Below are 24,738 nucleotides of genomic sequence, written 5' to 3' on the forward strand. Positions count from 1 at the left end.
GCCTCTCGGTGGCGGCCGGGCTATGCGACAGGGCGGCGGGGCCTGGCCCCGGGGGCGCTCTTCATCAATTTTGCACCACACCTGCGCTGGCGGTCAGAAGCACAGCAAACACAATTGCTGGCATGAAATTGGTTGTGGAGGCTTCGAAAAGCAGAGAAAGGCGGCGCGGTGGTCCCAGACCCGTTTATCAGGCTGCAGGTGTGAGCTTGGCTCCAAGACATCAAAAAGGCCCCGATGAGCACAATAAGCGCAGGTTCAATGAAGACAAATTAGCTTTGGTGGGGAGAAACGCCAGATCAAATTGTCTTTGATGTTTGCGAAAGCACATGTGGGAGCTGCATTGGAGAAAATTTTTCAGGTTTTCGAAAGCCTAAAATTGTCTCTGATGTTCACGAAAATGTTGGATTGCTTGGTCGAGTCGAAAACCGTCGGCGCTCTACAAAACATGCAAGACTGCGACGAGCCGGTATGTCAAGAACCGATTAATCGGACAATTGTTTTCTTGGATGAATCAAAGAATTAGATTGAAAAAAAGATGTTTTCGAATTTGATGCCTCCATTCGAAATTTTAAATTGACATTGCAAAAAATGCGGCGACATGAGTGTGTACGGTCGCTAACATCTGTCAGAAAATGGGAGGAAAAAAAAAGGTTGCAAAGGTCTTGTCTTGAAAATAGAAAAAATAACCGCGGTAGCCCTTTGCATTCATCAGACGTAGCTCCCCATTTTCTAAAGTTTGTCGATGACTTGCGTTCGAGACTCCAAGACTACATTCTTTGCGCAAGCACTTCAGGAAGAAAAGATTGCTTTCGATTTTTCGGGACTTTGACGGGCTGAAATGGATTCGGTGACTTGGTTCCTCTAAACTGCGTTGCTGTAACTTTCCAATCAAATGGGCGGAAGGCGGCCTTTGCCAAATTGGGACTCTCATCGGCGAGAAATCGTTTGCGTTGACAGCGAGCCAGATGACAAAGCGTCACGGCCGGACGTCCCGGCATGACAATGAGCCTGCGCCCAACACGCCGCGCTATTATTCCGCCTCATGCCCCGAATGCCTTTTGTTTTTAAAATCTGGCGGCGCTAAATCGGAGGAGATACATCAGCCCTTCCCCTTCCCTTTGACACGGGCTCCATTATTCCCCCATTTATTCCTCAGCTCCCCGCCGTTTCCGCGTCCGCAGCGCCGTCTAATGCTTTCCGCGCCGTTCCTATATAACGCATTAGCTGCGCACAAACGACGCGGCGGCAGCGCCTCGGCTCCTGTCGCCTGCCCGCCTCGGCGCCTCATTGTTCACCGGTGGCAATTTGTGGCGGCGGCACGCTTAACGTCGATCCCTTGAAAAAAAAAAAAAAGCACAGATGGGTTATGGAGATGAGCGCGATTATGGGCCGGGGAGAGGCAAACGACAACACACAAAAGGACCCCCCACCCCACCCTAAAAAAGAAGAAAAAAAAATCAATAATTTTCTCCCGAGATGAGATTGTTTTTGATGTTCGGTTCATTGACTAAATTGTCTGAGGTGGTCAGCTTTGTTGAGGATCCGAAATTGTTTCGGATGCACTGGATTCTTCCGAGACAAAATTATCTTTGACGTTTCTGAAAATCATTCACCGGTGAAGACACTCGCTGTCTTTGACATGACAGTAGGGTAACCGTTGTGGCATTTTTAGAGTGTGCGCCAGTTTAGATATCAAGTGTGTGATTTAATAAAAATAATAACACATCAGATTGCCATCGTGCTTGCTCGTGGACACTCTGGTGGGGAAGCGCAGCGATATTGTAAAGTTTGATCAATATCTTTGCGTCTAGTCTCGCCTTCGCCAAAACAGCGCGCCGGCTATTTTGGTTTTGATTTTAATGCAAGGCCATTAAGAGTCATGGCACTGTTGGTATAAATAAAGTTTGTTGGCGACTCAGTGTGCTTTCGGCCCAATGTTCAACACAGCGCGCCATCGAGAGGAGTCCAAATATACCACAACTGTGTGTTCCAGATGTGCATGTGGAAGTCATGAATGAAAAGGAGAAGCGGTCTCACTTGCAGAGGGCGTTTCGGTGTGCACGGGTGGCGTGGAGGGCATGAAGGAGGGGAAGAAGAAGGATCTGAGGGAGCGCTCGGTGCAGTGCAGAGGCGAGCGCTGGCCGGGTAGGAAGGTGGGCAAGTTCTCGCAGCTGCCCATGCTGCTGTGGATCTTAAGGTTCAAGGGCTTGCTCTTCTTCTTGGCTCTGAGGGAGAAGCACAGAAAAGACGTTGGCACGTTGGCGACTGCGCGGAACGGAGTCGTCCCGCCTGCTTCACTCGCACGCGCATGGTCCGCAGCGCTCAAACAAGAGGCTTAAAAATCGGTTTGAAAACATTACAACTCGTTAACGTTGACTGTGACTCGGGTGTGACTCGCTAACACCGACTCTAACTCATTTTGACTCACCGACATCCAATGTGACCGAATAATTTCTACTCACTCATTTGTAACTCGCTGACATCCACTGTGAAACAATCATCCCCACTGCGACTTGTTTGTAACTCAGTATTATACCCTGTCACCCGCTAACGTCCACTCTGACTCACTGATGTCCACTGTGACTTGCAAAAACTCACTGTGGATCAAAAAATGTTCAGTGTGGCTTGCTAACGTCCACGTGACTCGTGTGTGACTTAATATTATCCACTGTGGCTTGTTTGTGACTTGCTAACATCGACTTTTGACTCGTTTTGTCACAATCATCCATTGTGAGTCTTTGATGACACGCCAACACTCACTGAGACTCATTTGTGATCCACTATCAATCACTGCGAATCGCCAACGTTCACTATGACTACCGGTAATTTCTGTCTCAATTTTATCCATATTGACTCGCTAACTTTCACTCTGACTCAGGACTCTTTGGGACTGGCTAACTTCCACTGTGACTCATTAACATCGACTGGGACTCAATAATGTCCACTCTGATTTATTTGTGACTTGTAACATCCATTGTGGCTCAATAGCATTCCCTGTGACTCAATAATGTCCACGAGGATACACAAAGATCGACTGTCCGCTCGCTAACATCCAATTTGACTTTCTACCGTCCATTGTGACTCGTTTGGTGACTCGCTAACATCCGCTCAACAGCCATCCCACTGAGGAAAAGCACCGCGAAAAGTTCACCCGAGTCAAGCAATCACCACAGGAGCTATGAAAACACGCGTTTGTTTCAAAAAAATGCACAAGGGGGTACGAGTACAGCGAGAGTCACTTTAATCATCATTAAGATACATTCCCCCGCGAAAAGTGGCGGATGACAGAGTCACGCAATTAAATCGAGGAAGCGGTGGCCTGCGGGTTAGCGGTTAGCGCTGCTCCGTTAGCTTTCTTTGTCAGCTGTTCCGATTGGGCCACTTAGGCGTGCCTTTCAATGCCGATGAAAGCTCTTTGGTTCTCCGCCTCCTTCGGATGCGGCGCAGACGTGAAAAGGAGGCGAGAGGAGTCCCCATTTTGGGACTTTTTTCCGAGTGGCTCCTGACGACGTTGGAGAGTTCATTCAGCCTCGGGGAGACGCACGGTTGCAGATTGCAGGCTGCACGAGCCGCACCAACACCACCTGGCAATAGGCAAGAGTCGGGCTGGGGGCCACTAGTCTCTCAGTGAGTGAGTGTGTTTGTGTGCATCTGCGACAATTTTATTTCATTACGGTAGCGCCTTGATTTACGAGGTCAACTGATAATTGTTGGGATACTTACGTTTGAGATGTTCAATACCTTTTTTTTTTTTTTCGGTACGAGCATTCACTTATTGAACCCTCAAAAACACCAAAAGTCTTTCCGATAAATAAAATGTCATTAAACACAATGACAAAAAAAACAACAACAACATTCTTTCTTCCTGATTCAAATCTAAATCCAGCGCCAACTAATGGCAAGGAGGATTTACCCCATGTCAGATTCTTTTGCCTGAAATATCTGTGGCTGCTATCGACGGCAGCCATGATGACCCGATACCTTCCATTCGATACCCGCTGTCAGTGGTCGCCCATCCTTGTTTAAGAAAGGACATTTTTAGTATTTAATGAAAGATGGACATGTTTTGTTGATAACTAACAATTTACAGTTTTCTGTATTTTTGAAAAGTTATTCAGTGGTCTGAGACTGTGCTCTCTCACTGGATGCTGGTGCGCACTTCAGGTCACCTGTGATCAGTCCAAGTCAAATAAAGGCACGCAATTCCATATGAAACTTCTTGCACGCGTTTGTGATCCGCACATTGCAAGGGTCATTGTCGCCGTGGCCATTTTCTTGCAATATATCGTGCGGCCCTAATTATTATGACGATTATTAGAAGTCATTCATCATTTTAATGAGGATTTCATCCAATTTTGTGAAGGATAAATTGTCTGACTTCAATCAAAGTGTTTTAATTGACTCGCCACTGCCGCCGTGGTGCCACATCTCATCAACTCCTGATAGAACTGATGGAACCGTGTGCCGTCTCCACGGCAACGGCAGCGGTTGCCTCGGGCCCACGGCCATTGCTCGGGTCCCTGCCCCCCCACCCCAAAAAATAAACAAATAAATGGGCAAATGTTTGTGCTGAAAATGTTGAGAAGGAAAAATGTTCCGTTGATGATATTTTGTTGACTTGAAGGTATGCAAAATTGAACTTGGTTTTATTTTGATGACAGGACGTTCTCATGAAAATGTAAGTCGTCTCCCCCTTTTTTGAGATGACTTTTATCACGCCGTCCTGTATTCCACACACACTGAAAACTTGTGCAGACGTGGTCACGTTTTCCAATGAAGTGCCTTCCGGGAAGAAAAAAGTTCAGCACTGTGTGACTGCTTAGTCATTTCCTGCTGTTTGGTGGCCAGGCCAGTTATGCGTCCCCACCCCAGGCCGCCACCCCCAAGTCCCCATCCGGCCCCGCCCGTCTCATCAGGCTCGTAAAATATGTCCGGCCGCCTCCTCTTAACACCGGTATAAATTCACAATCATGGCTCAGGCTATGAGCGCTCGTTAAGGCCGCTGACCCAACAGATGACGAACGGATGGAGGGCGCTCGTTCGGGTTTGTTGGTGATCATGAAGACAAGTTTGGCGTTTTAGGAAAGCTTGCCGCACGCCAATGACGGAACCTGCATTTCATTTCGAGTCGATTCGTTTTGGGTTAGGGTGTGTGAGTGGGGGCGGGAGGGGTCAACCGCGTATCTCGAAGCACGTGCACGGATAACAAGTGTTGGGGAAAGGCGACCCTTCGGAAGCGTCGGGATTCGAAATCCGCCACCAGCTGACCCCGATGAAAATCGGAAATTCTGACCGGCTGCCACCTCCAAATGCATCGTCGTTGAGGCCCGAAAGTGGTGGAAGGATGCATGGATTAACGAATGGATGAGATGAATAAATTGACGGATGGCTGTATGGACGGCTGGATGATAACTGCACGGTCGGTTGGATGGGTGTGATCCCCCCCCTGAAAAGGGAGGTGGGTGTGCGCCAGGAAAACAACCATCGCCAATGTGACATTTCCAAACCCAATCTGCAATGCAAAGAAGGTTCTAAAACAGCCCCACGAGCTTGTGCGAGAACTTTTTTTTTTTTCTTTTTCCTTTTTGGATTTGTTTTGACATGTTGCCTTTTTGTCGAACAAGCTATGTGGGGCGCACCAACATCGTGTCAGGATGTCATGTGGGCGCGTTTACGTTTGGTTGCTGTCGGGACGCGTCTGCATTTGGAGGACTTTTCTTGATTTGTTTTGACTTTTTTTTTAAAAAGGTACGCAGAGGAGGTGAGAGGGGGCGCCAGCCAACCCCGTCAGGACCTCGAAGGGGGCGTGCGGCTTGGAACAGTTTGGTAAAGACGCTCCGGGAAGGATTATTGAATAATTGCAAGTAACCATGGCAACGCCTGCTGTCGACTCGGACACGGAGGCACGACATGGAAACAGGTTTGCACAGTGCATCAGTTGCCATAGCGACCGTGGCACTCTATTAACACGAAAAAAGTCCAAGAAAAAGTGTGCTGATGTCTCTTGAGATGTTTCACAACTGCACGTCTGCTAATCATTCGATTAAATGTTCTTGCTCTGTATTAGTTTTAAGAAAGGGAAATTTAAAATACAATCATTTTAATCATAAATAAATGAAGTAAATGAGATGCATTTGAATTTAAATATTTTATCCTTTCATGCACCCTGTAAGTGGAACGTGATAACATGATAAGCTGTCCACTGTAGTGAACGCTGTCCCTGAGAGGGTTAAATAAATGAAAATACATATTAAGTTTTTAACATACATTATTCAAATAATCACTCGATCAAGTAATTGTAAACATTGCGTGCCAAAATAATTTACATATTGAGCAACAAATCGATAACATGAGCTACATGCATTTGCACATTAAAAAAAAATTTTTTTTTAAATTTCTGATTCAAAAAACATAATCAAAAAAAAATCGTTAAAAATGATCCAGTTACAATTTAACCCTTTCATGCACCCAGTAACCTGATAACCTGATAAGCTGTCCATTCAAGTAACCGCTGTCCCTCGGTGGGTTAAATGAACTGGACCGACTGAATGAATAAATGAAAGAACTCAGTCAGCTCATTTCTCATCATCATTTCAGATCAACGTAAACTCTCGATCAAATCTGGACTGACCTTTTCACGTCCTTCTCTTCATCATTTGCCTGCCAATGAGAATTCACGTTAGCGAGAAAGCTTCCCGTCTCAAAAAAGTTGGATCGGAGCGAGTCGCTTGGCCTTTAAATGCCCGCCTGCCTCGCTGCTGCTCACTCACCAAGGCCTTTGTCATTCATTCATTCTTCAGTCCGAAGAGCCTCTCACTTACGCTGCGAAAAGGCCAATGGGAGGCGGAAGAGGAGGCCAAAAAGGTCCCAAAATAACGACAGCGCATTTGTCCGCAAAATGAACGTCTGACGGCCCGCCTCCGCCGCAAACATGACAAACGGACCAACGGCACCAGCAACGAGCTCAGATTGGACAACGCTCTGAATCAAACAATCAATCTTTTCAAGTTTCAAGTGCAAACTCGATCCACAAGTTGTTCCAGTTATCGGAATGAGCATCGCACCCCCCACAAAAAAAAGCCAAAGAAAAAGTAAAGATTTTGTCCTTTGAACACCAAGTTCAGAGTTGCCTTCATGCTAACAAGATTCAAACTGCAATCTTTGAAAAGTCAGGGAAACTAATTTCATTGAGCAACATGAAATTTTTTAGACATGGACAGACCGATTCACTTAGCAATTGAATTGGGTAGGCATGTCTATCATGTGTAGACCCACAAAAAACAAAAAGAAAGTCTCAAGAAGCCCTGCCTGCGAACGCACAGGATGACCACCATTTTGGGTGCAAGCAACATTTTACTAAAAATTGGCTTGACAGAAGGCCAGGGGATTTTTGGGGGAAAATTCACCTCTGGCAGCATGAAATTTAGCAGACATGTCTATCATGAGTAAAGTCTGGAGAAGCCATGCCCCAAAACACACAGCAAATCTGCCATTTTGACTTAGAATAGATTGATAGTTTTGCTTTGTTTTTCAAAATTCAGCCCCTGGGGCTTGTTTCACCGATCAACCTGAAATTTGGTAGTCGACCCACAAAAAATAAAAAATCTCAAGAAGCCATGCCTGAAACCCCCACAGGAAGTGAGGCACTTCGATTTTGGACACCATCCCATGCATCTGATGACAACTGGCACTCGCGCTTGTAAAATCTCCCTCTCATCTCCTCGGGAAGGGGAAAAAAAAAAAAGGCAGCACCTGCAAGTTTTTAATAAGCTCTCCGCGCTCCTCGGGGGGGGGGGGCCCTCGTTCGGAGCGACTTAATTGGCCGGGACACAATAACCGGGGATTAGCCTCCGACCCTGGCAGACATTCTTCGAGCTGCCGTGAAAACGAGAGATGACACCTTCTCTCATTAGGGCCTGACTGCCTGCTCATGAATATGCACGAACGCTGGCTTCGTGCGCTCGTGCCTGATTGACAACAGGAGCTTTGACGACTTGCTTTCAACACACCGGCCCATGCGAGCACAGAGCCACTCAAGTGGACGATAAAGCCAAAGCTAAAGTCCACTCAAAGAGCTCTTCTGTAATGCACTTCGAAGGACAGGGAATGAGTGACGCTCGTCAAGTCGCTTCAACATAGTTCCGCAGAACCAAGATTGGCTTCATGGATGGCGGCAAAGCGCTACTATCATCAAAATGAAGCACCTCATCTCACTTCAACATAGGTTCTTCTGCACCACCGCGGCGGCGTAGCACTAATTGTGCTTAAATGAAGCTCCACGACCCACTTTCACATATTTCTTAGCCAGCACGATGGTGGTAAAGCACGCATTTAGTCTAAGATAAGAAAGATAAGAAAACCTTTATTAGTCTCGCAATGGAGAAATTCCCAATTCACAGCAGCAAAGTTATCAAAGGAAGAAGTAGAACAACAAAATATAGGAGCTAAATCAGGGGTGCCCATTTCGTCGATCGCGATCGACCGGTAGATCGAGGACTGGTCCCAAATCGATCACAAGGGGTGTAGGCCCTAATCATCCTATCGGTCTCATTTTCACAAAAAGTATTGAAAAAATAAAATAAAATAAAGCAGGTAAATCTTTAACCTACGGTGGCGCGTGACCTGCGTCACCGGAATTTGTGAGCGCTCAGCAGTCTGCGATTGCAGCTTGTGATCGGAGCCGTTGCGCTCTATCTTTTAATGTCATTATTCTCCTTCAGAGCTTGTTTCGTGTCCAATTCACTGAGAGCACGGGCAAAGAATAGAAATATCGAGGGCCCAGGGAAGCACTTTAAAACGGTACGCGTGAGCTACGATAGTTAACAGGCTGCAAAAGTGTGTCGCATGCCTCCGTGTCAGGCTGTTGCTCATCACGGCGCGCGTGTGTGTGCGTGCGCGGTAACGGGTCGATCGCGGGTGGTTGGTTGATCGAAAAGTCGATCTTCGGTCCAAAAAGTTTGGGCAGCCTGCCCTAAATGATCTCCTCAGCTCACTCCAACATAGTTCCTGGGCAAATAAACATGACACCGGATGGCAACAAAGCATTACTTTTTTTTTTTTCTTCACAGAGTCGAGTCTCCGAAAAGAGCAGCGAATGTGATCATAGTAGATGCGAATGTGTGGAGGTTTGCTGTACAAATTCACACAGCACTACAAAACGGCAAACCATATAGAGCAAAAGTGGCTAGGGAGTGATTACCCCCCCCCCCACCCCCTCACGACTACAATGTCTCAAGCAGGTTTGTTGTCGACGGCCAAATGAAGCCTAAAACCGACCCAGCAAACTTTCTGTGTCTTTTCTAGCATGGCTCCATCAGATGTATTTTGCCACTGGTGATCCGCATGTCTACCAAACAGCATGTCGCTGAGGTAATGGCAATCCCCCGTCGGCAACGCATCCACCGCTCGCCAGTCGCCTCGAGCGACTTCATCCGCTTCATCTCCAGAGAGAACACAGCTGCCGGGCTCCCAGAGGCTTCGGCGCATCAGCTCACTTGGGCGGCTAATCAATACTGCCGCGCTGTCGGCCTTCCCTGTGATCAAGTGCGCGACGTGCGGCCGCACGCACGTGCCCAATTTGAACCCTGACGGCCTCTGAGCCGCAAATGGCATTAGCGCACCTCGGCGGAACCAGCGCGCCCGGCTCTGCTTCCTGATTAGCCGGCAGTGGCGGCCCCCTGTTCTTACACTCAAATCTGATCAGGGCTCGCAGCGGACGCAAAACGAGCCTCCCCGTCGGGAACCGGGCCCGAGGCCGCCTGATCCGCGCCGGCTGGCTCGTTCTTTGTTTATGGACGGCGGGAATTAATCTGATTGGACTCCGCGGGAAGATTAGCCTCCCGAAAGTTAAGATGAGGCTATAAACTTAGGACTCGGAGCATATCCGCTAAAAGTGCGCGTACAGTGCTCGTGTAGCGCACACCAGTTGACGATAATACACCAGTGCAATTGTGCATGCACATCAAATGCTGTGTAGCTCTCAATATGTCCACCAAAAAACGTGTACGGCAGCAAAGTGATGGGAAAAAAAAAAGATGGAGGCTGTCCACTTTAGTACAACTAACAGTGAAATAGGTCAGGTCAAAAAAGACTGCCCTTATTTGATGTGGAAAAAAAAAATTGTTGAATGAAAGCGAAGTCGTCAAGGTGCAAACATGCACCGGAGGTCAATTGAACACTCTAAATTGCCCGTAGGTGTGATAGTGGCCATGACTGGCTGTCAATCAAAATGATTGGGTTGAACCCAGAAATGAGAGCAAAACTGTCACGCGAGCGTTTGAAGTCTCGACTTACTTGGGCGTGTGCGTGTCGTCCAGTCGGTTGCCCAGCTGGAACTCGTGCGATTTGCTGCGGTGCAGCGCGGTGAAGCCCGGCAGGAGGTGGATGAGCTTGCGGCTGGGGGGCGGCGGCGTGCCCGGCGCCTTGACTTTGTTCCTGCGCTTGATGGGCGGCGTCATGGTGTTGAACACCAGCGGAGTCCGGGGGGGTGCGTGGCCGAAGTGTCTCTGGCGGGGCGAGGGCGGCAGCGAGCGGTGGCCGCCGTCCGAGGCGGGCGGCAGCGGTCCCCCCAAAGGCCCGTCCACCGTCAGGCGCTCGGCATACAAGGGGGGGACCGGTGGGGCCTGGGGGCTGCGGCACGCGTGCTGGTTGTATTTGGACTGGACTTTGGGACTTTGGGACAGCTGCAAGCGGATCCACTGGCTGGGCTCCGGCTGGCACACGGGCGTGTTCTCCTTGCCCGACACGGAGGTGGGCCACTGGATGGACCAATCCTGCTTGGCCTGGCTTCCTGTGGGGAACGAGAGGACAGTTCACGTCTTGTCTGCATTTATTCATCAATTACCCAACGGTCTACAAATGGTGATGCAGAACCTGCCAAATGATTGACAGACAGTTGATTCCACAAAATAAGAAGAAAATGGTCAAATATTGGAGATCAGCTGTATATCCTGTACATCAGGAAAATGGTGTATGCTAGTAATTGTGCATCGTAAAATCCCGTGCATAATATGCATTTGACGCCCCCATGCGTTTTCTAATCTGCTTATCCTCATAAGGGTCACGGGTGTGCTGGAGCCTTTCTCAGCTGTCTTCGGGCAGTGGGCGGGGTACACCCTGAACTGGTTGTCAGCCAATCGCAGGGCACATACAGACAAACAATTACACCTAAGGACAATTTGGAGGGTTCAATTAGCCTGTCATGCATGTTTTTGGAATGTGGGAGGAAACCGGAGTACCCGGAGAAAATCCACGCACGCATCGGGAGAACATACAAAGTCTACACAAGAAGGCTGTTGCTGGAATCGAACCCATGACCTCTGCACTGTGAGGCCGATGTGCTGACCGGTCAAACCCCCCCCCCCCCACCTCCCAAAAGAAATCCCAAATCAGGGGTGTTAATATGACACAAAAACAGTCCAAAGGCACACAGTAGTAAAATCGTGTATACTAGTCACATGGCGTTCAGAGGTCAAAGGGGTCAGCAGTAAACCGGCGCATCGGAGTAAAACACATTCCAGAAAATGGTATGAAATGGTGACCGGCAGTAAAACGATGTCAACCGGTCAAATGCTGAATAGAAATTAGTCAGATGCTGCTTAAATGGCGAATGAGAGTCCATTTTTGTACACCAGTAAAAATGGTTGATGCCAGCCATGTGATATCAAGCAGCAAAATGCTGGAAAGCGCTCAACAGGTGCATGGCAGTCAAATGCTGACTTGACCGAAATGTGCGTGTCTCGATTCCCTATTTTTTTTTTTTTTTTTTTTTTTTTTGGAGTGGGAGGGGGGATTCCATGCACGCTGCGTCGGGTTTCATAAGCGCAGGCGCACATGCTAAGCGTGAGAGCGGGCCGACGCCCAGCTCGTCGGCAGCCGATGGATGAGCTTCAAATGGAGTCGGCACGACAACAAACAGGAGCGGCAAATATACTTTACCTCCGTTACTGTGCAACTTATCCTCCTCAAGTTGTTCTTTAGCAGGAAATGAAACAACAACAGGGAAAAGTCAAGGACGGGGAGGGGGGGGGGTCAGTTTTATAAATCCAGATGTGGAGTCGCTCACACCTCCTCAGTCTACTGCAGTCATTTTAGTCATTCTTCGTGGAGGATAAAGAAAACATGTCTGTGAGTACTAGTACATGATGGGTCGACATCAAGTATCCATTGATTAAAAGACGGCGACACCTTTTGGATTTTCATGATAGTAAGTCTTTATTTCACCTTGACTTTGTTTTTTTATTTTTAATTCACTTACTTTTTAATTCATTTTCGTAGCGAGTTTATAACACTTTTTTGGGGAGGGCTTGGTTTAGTTTTTATTAGTTTTAGTATTAGGGTTTTTTTTAATAAAATATATGGAGTACAAGTGCAAGATTAAAAAAAAAAGTCACTCTGTATTTTGTAATCAATTAAATTCCAACTCCCCAACAACTGTTTGATCTTCTGTGTTCTGTGCAGCAACACTGAAATCAATGCATTTCAAATGAACCCCGAACGCTCATTTCTGATATTAAAGACAAAAAAACAAGAACATATTCACTATGATTATGCTTAGTTGTAATCAGTTTTATAAGCAAAAGATGTAGTTTCTGTTTGTGTTTCGATCCGTTTGTGTTTCGATCACCAACAGTTTTCAAGTGGCAGCGGGGTCCACCGTATAGCAATCGCGTTTCAAGTCCTATTTCAAAATCCACCAAAATGTCCGCTGATATCCCGAAAAACTCGAGTCACTCCGTATTTCAAGGCATCACGTTAGTTTGGGAGCCCGCGGACAGGAAGGGAAATGTCCTGGCGCGGCCGCCATTGTCCCCACGGATGCTCATTTCCGTCAACCGGTGGAGGGGGGCGGTTTCATCTCCCAGTGCGTGCTGACTTTTTTGATGATTTTTTTTTTTTTTTGCTTTGCGACGTCTCAGAGGAGCAACAGGCATCAAAAGCTAACTTCAAACACAAAAATAAACACCGGCAGCATCAACTGAACTCAAATTATTATTATTTTTTTAAACGCACAAAAGGCCCCGCTGGAGTTTGTGAACTCGAGATGCGAAAGGAGCCGACGGCCTTTCCGCAAGAGGAAACGCGATGCTTTTCAGTTTATTTTTGGATTGGAACTCGCCCGCAGCGAAAACCGTATTTTCATTTTGGCTGCCGCTGAAGTCAAAAGTCACGTGAGCTGCGCGGGTCCTTTCCAACAGGATGCTAAATTTGGCTTCGTAGCCCGTGCTAGCGTTAGCATGTCAGTATCTGTCCAAACCAAATTTGACGACCTCCTGTGGAAGTTGTGGTACGGCTTCTCCAGACTTTTTGGTGGGTCTCCTCATGATAGGCGTGTCCACCAAATGTCATGTTTAAAAGTGAAACTGGCTTCAGAACCTGGATTTTTTTTTTTTTTGTATATAAAAACAAGAAGAAAAATCGAGGGGGTTCTACCTGACCAATTTTGGATAAAACTGCCAAAAAAAGTGACACCTTGGCTCCAAACGGGTCGTTTCCAAATGGATGCTAATTTTCCTTTGAATTCCGTGTTGGCGTGCGTGCCAGTATCTGTCCGCTTCAAACCAAGCTTGTGTCTTCTCAGGTAAGGCATTTTGAATTTTTTTTCTTTTTTTTTTTTTGTGGGTCTGCTTACGACAGACATGTCGCCAACCAAATCTCTTGTTGCTAAGTGAAACTGTCGTTAGGGGCTGAAATTTCTATGGATTCCTTGGGGGGAAAGATTAGACAATTGACGTGCCATTTACGTAGCATCCAAACAGGCGGCAGCCTAAACGGGCGGTGGGCAATGTTTTCGAATTCCTCCTCTTCTATGAAATCCAAACATGATTCGTCTTTTAACAAATATGACGATGAACCTGCGTCACATTGCCGCTTTGTGATGAATGAACGAAGAGTCTCCAATGAGCAAGCTTTTCAACTCAATGATTAGCGGTAAATTTAATATCCCCCCCCCCCAAAAAAAGGTGAGAAAAGGCTGTTGAAATGAAACAGGTGTCAGGTGAAAGCATAATTAATACAGCAAAAATGGCACGTTTGTCTTTTTCAGGTTTTTGTCACGTCGGGACCAGCCTAGCCTCCCATTGGTTGCTTGGCAACTGGATGGCAAACTGACATTTATTCTTATTTCTTTTATACCTCCACTTTTTTTTTTTTTTTTTACTGCGCTAACATGCAGATGCGGCGTTACACCTCACTAATTATCTTTATCCTTTTTACAAGCGTGTCCAAAATTTACAGCGAGGCCGGCTTCCAGATATGCAACTTTTTTTCAATTGGACCAATTATTCAACCAATGCCGTAGGTTCGGCCCACTTCCAAGGTTGGACTTGAACCAACACGCGCAGCAGAGAGCGATTGGAAGCGAGCGATTGAAAAGCTGATGGATGGAACACCAATCACAGTCCAACATGAGCTGAAGCCGAGACAACATTTGAAAAGCGGCGAAGAGGATACAACCAGAATTGAGAACAAGAACAATGGCCGTTGAAAAGAAGCACAAATAGCTTTTGTCTCTTTACTTTCTATTTCAGTTTGTCATGCGGTCTATGCTCAGCCCTAGAGGCCACTTTCACTTGGCAACATGAAATTTGGTGGGCGGGGCTTGAATGAGAAGAGCCACCAAAAAAAAAAAAAAAAAAAAACTCAAAAACCCAAACCTGAAAGTGAATTTTCAGGAAATAAAATGGAGGAGGGCTTCAAATAATCTGCAATGGGTGCATGTGCGCGTGCGTGGGCATATATGTTTCAGCGAGCGTGTGCACGCGCATGCTCCTGCATGTGTGCGCGTTCGCCACTGAGTGTGTGTGTGTGTAGTCGTGAATGCGCGTGCATGTATTTGTGTGCGTGTGTTGCAGCTGCCTGGTAAATGTATGAGTCATCCCGTTTGTGGTCCCAAGAGCGGAGAATTCCATTAGTTTCCCTCCTCCACCCATCACGGCAGCCGCAATGCCGGGCGACGCTTTCTCGTCCTCTTAGGCCGTGTCTAATCCGGCCGGATTGTAACAGACACGTTTTATATAAGCAAGCCAGAACTATGAGTCACGGAGAACAAGGGGGCAGCATCTCACACGGACATAATCTGTAATCCTTCATCTTGAAAATGCTTGAATGGGAACCGGATTCTTCCTTTGAGCGGATAAAGAGAAGAGCCAAATGCTCTGGGGAGGCGCTTCGCAACTCGACGGTGCTTCTGAAACAAGGGGGGTTGGGGGGGTAGGCAAAGTACTAAACGACGACCAGTAGGCGGTGTCATTTTGGAAAACAGATGCAAATATAAATGTTAGGAACAAAACAAAACAATATATCAACCCGGCAATTTAACAACATTTGCGTTACGAAGGTAAAGCGCTGGAGCAGAACTGAAAGTTTCTCAATTTATTCACACACACACACACACCAAATGACTGGAAGTGCAAAACAAATGTCCCCTTTTTTTTAACCAGTGTGTGGTTAAAATGAATATAATGCATGATAGAAATACGTAAAAAAATAAAATAAAATAAAACCCACACACAGAGTTGAAAAAGAAATTAAACACTTGAGAAAAAAAAGTGCTGATTAACTTGAAAAGGCAGGCGGGGATATTCGGGGAGGAGGCCGACAGCTCGTCTGTTGCAAAAGAGTCTTCTTCCATCGGCAAATTCTCACTCTGACGGGGGTTTTTTTTGTCTATTTCTTTTCTTATTCGATGGTCCATTTTGGCATACTGATCAAGGGAAAAGTGTCTTTTTCTGCTCCCCCCCAAAAAAATCATAAAGCCGAGATGTCACATTGTCAGTGAGAAGATGAATTTGCTCCAAATTCCTTTTGACCATTTGTGTCATTTTGGGATCGGCTCGCTCATGCTATCGCCAGCGAGCGCTTTCTCATTTGTCAGTCAAAGACATTACGACTGTTTCCTCCTCCTTTTCCGCTTCTGACTTCCGTGACCGGGTTTGCATGGAGCCGCGGATGCCGCTCAGAACGGCTCTGAATGACCGAGTGGAAAGAAAATGCTCCATATAAACAGGGGGAAGAGTTTCTATCATGATGTAGCTTTCACTAAAAGTGTTGAAACTCTCCCAACGACGGTGCTCGATAGACGAATCGACACAACAGCCATTCGATTTGGGACACCTAAAATGCGCCAGCGCCTGCAGCGGCGCTCCGCCTTACGCCGCGCAGGGAAACAACTAGTTTGCACTTCACAGCTACAACATCCATCCAGCCACTCACCCATGCGCAGACCATTCGCATATCAATAACAGTCCGTACAAGAACGAGAATTTGGGTAAAAACGGGACCTTGCTAACTCGATGTTCCACCGTACTCGACTAGACTCAGCGTCATTTTTCAGAGTGTGTTCAAAACAACCATGGCTGCATACAAAGTGCAGTCCATGGAGTTAAGAACCTGACGTGAAAAAAACCAAGACAATTCAAATAGTGAACAAAAACGAAACCAAAAAAAACAACAACCGAAAAAAAATTATACCATAAAAGTTTGAGTCGTTGAAGAAATGTAAATGAAGTTTTGTTTTGTTTTTCCCAAGGGGGGGTAAAAAGTGACTCTTTTCATTCAAACCGTGAGATGAGCCCCTCAAGAGTCTCCATTTTTTCTTCATATTGGCTGTCATCAGAGGGTGCAGGGGTTCCTAATCTTGTGTCCAGTGGACATTTCTCCACATGATGACTGAGGACGAAATTGACCTTTAGGCTATTTTTTTTTCATTCCACGCACGAGCCAAGCCCAAATAGCTTTGACTCGCCCGCCGTGGTCAGTCATTCGTTTAACGACCTTCTGGTGTCATCGTTTTAACAAGCGGGTGGGAGGCTTGCATTTCTCGACAGCTTCGCACATTGCCCAAAAAAAGACGCGTGCCAAGCGTGTGGCGTCACAGTCAAAAACATTTGTGAAGCTAACCTGCAATTGCTGCCAAAAGCTGCACCAGCAAAGGGTTGAGCAAAGGCTGGGAGTTTCCTTTTTTGATTGGGAATCCAAGCATGTAATGACCACCAGACGCCAGTAGATGTCGCCCTTGCGTTGCTTTGGATTTGAGACCAGCACAGCTTTTGAAAAGAAGATAAAAACTAGGGGGTGAATCTTAGCTTGCCCCGTCGATAATGAGGAAAAGAAAAGCCAACAGGTTGGAAGTTGGACCAGTGTGGGCATGTCATATATATACTGTATATATATATATATTATATATAAAGCTTCTTGTTGCTTTCAAGCTTAGCTTGTAGCAGATGTGTGCACATTGCAGCATGACATCTTTGATCCACTGGTGAAAAGGAAACTTTGATTCGCTCCTCTTTCATCTATAACTGCTTCAGACAACAAAGTGTATGCAGGAAAGTGGTTAAGCGTGCACATGCACTTTCATGTGTTGTTTTGTATTATTTTGTCTTTTTTTTTTTGGTTAACTTTTCTTTTGATGGCGGCGCGGACACCCGCGGTGGCTCCTCTTGTCTTGTTTTGTGTTGAGAGGGAGGAAATTTCATCTGTGCTGTATGTTTCACATACAGTACATTTGACAATAAAGTTTATCCTATCCTATCCTATATAATCTCTAGAGACAGACAGACAGACAGACAGACAGACAGAGAGAGAGAGAGTGAGATACTTCTACATACTGTGTGTACGTGTTTTTATCCACTGATTAAAATGTGATTTATTATATTCATTATAATGAATTACATTTTCCAAATGACATCCATCAAATGTCGTGATTTGATAGACAGTGTACGTCTATCTTGTGGATGCTTTTGAGCACATTAATTGTGACTTGGGGGCATAAAAGCAAAGCACAAAGACTTTTGGACGTGAACACGTTGTCACTTCCAAGCCAAGTGAGTCACTTGACGAGCGCAATTTGATTAATTACCAGACTTAATTAGATTCGTCTTAAGCGTGCAATGAGTGTGCGCAGGCAAAATAAACAGGAGGCCTTCAGCGGAGATGTGCTGCCGTTTGTCGAAAAGGTTTTCCTTCAAAGCTGACAACGTGTCCATGAGGAGAATGACTTCCATGTTTATTCTATTGGTGATGGCGCTTCGGAGAAAGATGCCATATGAAGCCGCATCTCGTTTCTGTGTGCGCCAAACAGAAGCACACGTTTGTAGCGATGCTCTACTGCCACCATTTGATCACCCTGTAGAATTGCAATGGTATTGCAAATTTGGTCTTTGTCGCCCCCTGGTGTCTCAACGGAGAACGGCAGCCCTGGGCTCCGCGGTGCAAACAAGAAGGAAATCTCAATAAAAGTCCAAGATGTTCTTTTTCTTCAGGTCACTGTCATTTAAAATATGAATGTTATATAAAAATCGACAATGCACACTCAAGGCGGATTTATTGAAATATGTTTGAAAAAAATTTGTGGACGAGAGAAAGGCAGAGGGCGGCTAACGGAAAGATATGTGTGTATGCTAATTGTTGCCAATTGGAAGGCTGATGGCACGGCAACGTTACACTTGACCCGCCAACGCTCCCAAAAGGAGACAAGTCCATTTTTGAAATCATCATTATCATCATAATCTTATTGAGTAACCCCCCCCCCACCAAAAAAACCCCCACACATATTTTTACGTTTCGTTTTGACCACATGAAGTTTTCAACTGACATCAGTATCCACTTGATTTTTGATATTTCCATTTGAAATGGTATTGACTTGTCTTATTGTTGAGGTTTCAGATGCAATTGTCATGTGAACACGTTCACGACACCAAAACACTGTGTTGAAGTTTCGCAATTTTATTTTGTCTAATGCTTGTACACAATATAATCATTTTGATTTGGATAAATGTTGAAGTAGATGTGTAGTCTACTTCAAAAATGAATTTGGATTCACATGATTTGAGTTTTCAATATTTTAATGCACTTTTCATGGGTTTCAGTTGGCCATAAAGTGCAATTTGATGTATAGAGGGCGACCTATATTAGCCTTTTTTAAAATAATTGTCCCAAGTTTTGCCCATTAAATGTATAAATGTTTTGTCATAAATTAGGTCAGGATGGTGTACTTGCGCTGTTTATCCACGAGATGGCACTCGAAGTGCATTCAAGACAATCGGCATTTTTGTTGTGATGGCGTGCTTCTCACCTTGCGCAAGAATTGCTATTCATTCGTAATTATTGAGACTAGACTAACTTGAGGAGTTAGCCAACCAACAAAAACATTTAACTTCCCTTTGATTTGATTTTAACCATGTGTGTATTCGAAACAGGGTGGAGTTTGCATGTTCTCCCCGCGCTGCCTGCGTTTTCTCCGGGTACTCCGCTTTCCTCCCACATTGCCAAAACATGCATGGTAGTTGACGCCTCGTGAGGATAAAAGCGGTTCAGATAATGGATGGATGGATGGATGGTTGTATTCGAAACGCAAAGACGATCACTGTTATTCTTTTTTGCACGGTCTACTTCCCGGCTTGTTCTCTGGTCAGTTTCTAAAAATGTTGGAGAATGGTTAAATGGGATGAATAAATGTTGGTGCTGATATGCGGAGGAGTTTTATTCATTTCAGGGGTGAAAATTTGAACGAAGAAAGAAGAAAGTTTTTTAAAAAACCGTCTTCCTCTCCTCTGGCTTTTATGCTAGTTGTCAAGCACTTACTGACGTGCGCATTTATCGCCACCCACAGGGAGCTGGGGAAACATACCTGCCAGTAAAACGTGCTTTTCTAAACGTTCATGCCCCAACTGGGTTTATTGATTAGATTTAATTTGACTTTAAATAAGCCTCTCAACAATATGGCTACGGTGGATGTTTTCCTGATTTGTTTGCACACTCCACTAGCCGGATTCGCCGCTAAGCGACTTGCATTGGAGGTCGAGACTTACCGAGTTTATGCGCTCTCCTGAGGCTGGCCAGCGAGGCGTTGAGGCGGGCACATTCCTCCCCGTTGGCGCCGAATTTTTGCAGCAATTCGCACACTTGCTGCTCGCTCATGTCTAGGAGACCCTCCAGCGTCACCCCAGCGGGGCTCATGTCCTGCCAGACCCAATATCAACACGGTCACATTCAGCGTTCCAACGTGCTGGAACCCATCAAAAGGGCAGACTTTAACGGTGTACGTTTTCAATCTTTCTTTCGATGAACTTTGCTTTGTAAAATATATTTTGCCACCACATTAAATATTTCCATTGGTAGGGAGGAAGGAGGATTCGAGGCTAATGGCCCCCTGAGTGGACGCCCCATGGAACGCCATTTTATGTGCCCCCCCTAGATGATTCCATCCGTGTTCTTCTACAGCATAGATGTCAAACTCAGGTCTTGGAGGGCCGCTGTCCTGCATGTTTTCCAAGTCTCCCTGTTGCAACACACCTGATTCAAATGAACAGCTTCAATGTCAGGCTTCTGCAGAGCTTGCTGACGATCTGATCATTTGAATCAGGTGTGTTGCAACAGGGAGACTTGGAAAAACATGCAGGACAGCGGCCCTCCAGGACCTGAGTTTGACACCTATGATCTACAGTATCTCGCCTCCCCTGACAAATATGAGCCGTCAGAGTAACATCACAAGTTACATCATACATGTTGGAAGCATGGGCAGATCTAGAAAACAGATTATGATTTGAATTTAAAACGTTATCACCTCAAACTTTTTTCTTTTTTTTTTGTGGGGGCGGGGGGTGTGGTCAATATTAAAGTGTACTTGCTGGTTTAGTCAATTTCAATGTTGTGATTAAAACTGACAGGCGTATTCTACTCCATCATTTGTGGTGTACTTGCGCGTGTTTTCAGCGTGTTTAATGACAAAGTTGAAGAAAGTGGCCAAAGTGGCCCTCACGTCCTTCCATTTTTCTGGATGCGGATCTGGAGACAAAAAAGTTTGAACGCCCCCTGGTGTACATTGTGTGCACAGCGTCCCCAAATGGACAAAGATAACACCTGCGCCTCATATGCATAATATCATTTGTTACGAATACTGTAAAACATTTGCATGAAATGTTCAAATAAATCGTAATAATACAACGAATTGTTGGTTGATACATGGCAGATTTCATATTTTGCGATAAAGGAGGGATGACTGCCTTGTTGTCCTTTTGACGGATCCAGATTGTTTCGATTCCGCTACAGACAGATGTTCGTGTTTTTGCGAAAAATAAAACAACCAAAGGTCCGTTCTTTTCAATGTATTCATTCAGTTCAGCGCTTTAACAGCCATCTTACTTGCCTATTTTAAAATACACACTTTTTGTGGCCAGTATGTGCAAAAGATTGCACTTTTTTCCCTGGTTTTGACCGTAATAGCGACATCTGCGACATAGCCGGACTGAGAAGGAAGCAACATCAAAACCACGTCCACAGAGCTACTGTAGAGTTAGTGTAGTTCACAAAAACGAACAAAATAAATAACATTTGAAAAAAAACAAGTTGATTCACGAAATGAATTTTTTTTAAAAATGCTTCAAAAAAGTAAATCGAATTGCAACGACATCTTGGTTGAAAAAACAAATGCAAACTAGCCAGATTTATGGTGTGAATATCCTGAGCTTTTATCTTTGTCAGTAATATCAGACATGCACTTGCACGGTTTTTGTTTTAAATGTATTATGAATTAATAAATCGCTATTGCCGTACATCTGTACAGGAGAAGGAAGGTCAAAGTCATTTGAGAATTACAGTTTACTTTACTACACAATAGTGACGTCCACAAGCACTCCATATATTTAAAAAAAAAAGTATACTAAAAATACAAAAAAAATCCAAATGAGTTCAGACTAAAAAAGTCAAAATGTAATTTAGTTTTTTTTTAAAATGAAAACTCAAGAACTATTTTAACCCTGCTACAGAGACAATAACTTGAACAAAGCACCTTAGAACGCTCAGCCACAAAAAAAAAAAAACACAGCATCTGGGTGACTGCCACCAAATGTTTGTTTTTAAAATTTTCACAGTGATGTTGGGCCGCACAATTTGCATATTGCCCCTCCCACCTGCGTGACCTCCTTCCTCAGGTTGACGATGCGGAACCAGTGGCCGAGGCGAGGGAAGTCGTCCAGCTCGGCGCCGCGTTCCTCCAAGGCCACTTTGCGCTTGCACGACAGCTGCCGGCTGAAATATTTCACGAGCTTGCCCTGATAAAACAAGCACAACGACAACGTCAAACAAGATGGAAAAGGAAAATATGGACAAAAACGCAGGGAAAAATAAATAAATAAGCATTACGCTCACATCAGAGCTAATGTTAGCTCACGGCACATTGATGGAAAGGTTCACAGTAAATTTCGGGGAATATTTTCTGTAACTTTCTGTAAAATATCTGGCATATTTCATGGTAATTATCTGGAAAAGTTCACAGCCAACTTCTGTAAACTTTTTCAGTACATTTCTGGAAATGTTTTCGGTAAATTTCTGGAAACCTTCAGAGTAAATTTATGGGAAAGTTCACGGTGATTTTAAGGGAATGTTGGTGCGAAGGAACTAGGTGGAAATTCGTTGAGGAGCTCCGTTTTGACAAATCCCGCGTTTGTCATCTGACCACTATAGGCAAATATAAATCGTGCATTTTGGAGATAACAATGTTTGTAAAGTTTTGTTGAAGTTGCAAAAGTGGGAAAAGTGACCTTAACCTGTTGCTTCGAGCACAAGCCTGATTTCGGTTCAGAGGACAATCTTTGAATTGATTCCGAGTGTAATAAATGACATGAAATGACCGGAATTCACTACATCGGGACCTTAACTTGTTGCAATATGACCCGTATGAAATGTGTTATGCCAAATATGTCATGTTCTCAGCCTGCTTTTATGGCTTCCACATGACAGCGAGAGGCCATCGGAGCGGTCGCGCTTGGACTTGAAGCGACTTTATGGCGATGATACGGCGCGCTTAATGGTGTTTGTTTCTACGCGGCGGCGCGTTGACGCCACGCGCTCACAGGTGCTCACGGCTCAAGTCAGGTTGGGCGCTCAGTCACTGCTGCTTGTCTTTTGGCTTTTTTTTTTTCCCAAAAACATCCGCTGGCGGGTTTATGGACTGGAATGACTGTTCCCAAACAGAAACAATGACAACAGGGCAGATTATGTAATACACTGATGATAAGATCACTGTGCACTCCACCCCTTTGGCCCCATCCACGGGAAGGTATCCGCACGTTGCCTCTTGGAGCTGAGCCTCACCTGGCCCCGTAGGCGCAGGCCCGGCCACCAGGCGGTTCCCAGCGAGCCCGACCTCCAGACTTGGCTCCAAGGCGGGGGTCCCGGTGACCTGCTCTTCATCATAAGGGGGTCATGCTTTAGCTGTCCTCTGTCACCAATTCTGTTCAGGACCGTGATGGACTGAATTTTTCAGCGCTGGTATTGGGAGGGCAGCCCGGTGGACCAGTGGTTAGCGCATCGGTGCAGAGGTACCGGGTTCGAGTCCAGCTCCGGCCTTCCTGTGTGGAGTTTGCATGTTCTCCCCCGTGCCTGTGTGGCTTTTCTCCGGGTACCGGGTTCACAAATGAAGGCGAGTGGAAGATCAAAAGGTGGATCGGTGCAGCGTCTGGTGCGATGCGGACGCTCTATCGGACCGTCATGGTAAAGAGGGAGCTAAGGCAGAAGGTGATCAACGTTCCTCCCCTCACTTATGGTCACGAGCTGTGGATCAAAATCCCAGATAAAAGCGGCTAAAATGAGTTTCCTCCGCAGGGCCTTCTGAGCTCTCCCTTAGAGATGGGCCGAGATAATCAGGGAGCGATTCGGAGTCGAGCCGCTGCTCCTTCGCATTGAGAGGAGCCAGATGAGGTGGCATGTCGCCCTGGCAGAAGGCCCACCCCGGGGACGACCCAGGAAGAGTTGGAAGAAGTGCCTGGGGAGAGCCAAGTCTGAGCCTCCCTGCTCGAGCTGATGCCCCCCGTGACTCGAGCCGGGAGAAAATGGATGGATGGATTTTTTTTTTCACCAAAGTCGATTCAGATCATTGGAAATGCACAAGTGATACATTTAAAAAATATATATGGAATAAAAGAAGTCAGATTTTGTCCCTCAATGCTGCTCAGTATTTGTTTGACTTTGCAATGGGGAGAAAAACTGGGCAAAAATCTACCGGTCATTATTTTACTTTTAATCAAGCACAGGAGTTGAATCGGTATTTCTAGTTTTGCCAGAGTGCTCTTTTTTTATTTTTATTTTTTTTTTATTTTGCTGTACACTTGACAGTAAAAAAAAAGTTTTTACTTTTGTACTAATGCAGTCTTCATTTTAGATTCTATCATTTTTACCTTTAACTGAAGCGCAGGAGCTGAGTCAGTACTTCTATTTAAACAAGTCCGATATTCTTTTATACGTTTGTAGTGAAGTCCATGTCAGATGATGCACTTTTTGTTAGTTTTGTCAATATTTCTACTTTTACCAGAGTGTTTCCGTATAATTTACATTAAAAAAAAACATTTTACTTTTGTACAGGGGAGCGTATGTACTTTTTACTTTTACTTAAGTAGCTACGCGAATTGAACCACTACTGTATATTCCATCCATCCATCCATTTTCCGAACCGCTTGATCCTCACTAGGGTCACGGGGGGTGCTGGAGCCTATCCCAGCCGTCTTCGGGCAGTAGGCGGGGGACACCCTGAATCAGTTGCCAGCCAATCGCAGGGCACAAAGAGACGAACAACCATCCACGCCCACACTCACACCTAGGGACAATTTAGAGCGTCCAATCAGCCTGACATGCATGTTTTTGGAATGTGGGAGGAAACCGGAGCACCCGGAGAAAACCCACGCAGGCCCGGGGAGAACATGCAAACTCCACACAGGGAGGCCGGAGCTGGAATCGAACCCG

The 24,738-nt window shown here is 45.7% G+C and overlaps 1 protein-coding gene across 2 annotated transcripts in view; it reads right to left on the reverse strand.

Moving 5' to 3' along the window:
• The window catches only part of ksr2 (kinase suppressor of ras 2), a 48,683-nt gene that overhangs the window by 22,865 nt on the left and 1,080 nt on the right, over nucleotides 1-24,738 (reverse strand). The window contains exons 2-6 of one of the 2 annotated variants that reach the window (XM_086110960.1): nucleotides 21,912-22,052; nucleotides 19,812-19,962; nucleotides 11,938-11,973; nucleotides 10,294-10,789; nucleotides 2,038-2,225 (exon numbers count right to left, since the gene is read on the reverse strand). In XM_086110960.1, the coding sequence (XP_085967086.1) occupies nucleotides 2,038-2,225; nucleotides 10,294-10,789; nucleotides 11,938-11,973; nucleotides 19,812-19,962; nucleotides 21,912-22,052 (1,012 nt within the window). The remainder of the gene's footprint in view (nucleotides 1-2,037; nucleotides 2,226-10,293; nucleotides 10,790-11,937; nucleotides 11,974-19,811; nucleotides 19,963-21,911; nucleotides 22,053-24,738) is intronic. The other variant, XM_086110961.1, reaches the window with a different exon arrangement.

Source organism: Hippocampus guttulatus, chromosome 5, assembly GCF_054856545.1.
Source record: "Hippocampus guttulatus isolate MCC_2025c chromosome 5, RoL_Hgut_1.0, whole genome shotgun sequence".
In the NCBI taxonomy this organism is placed as follows: Eukaryota; Metazoa; Chordata; class Actinopteri; order Syngnathiformes; family Syngnathidae; genus Hippocampus; species Hippocampus guttulatus.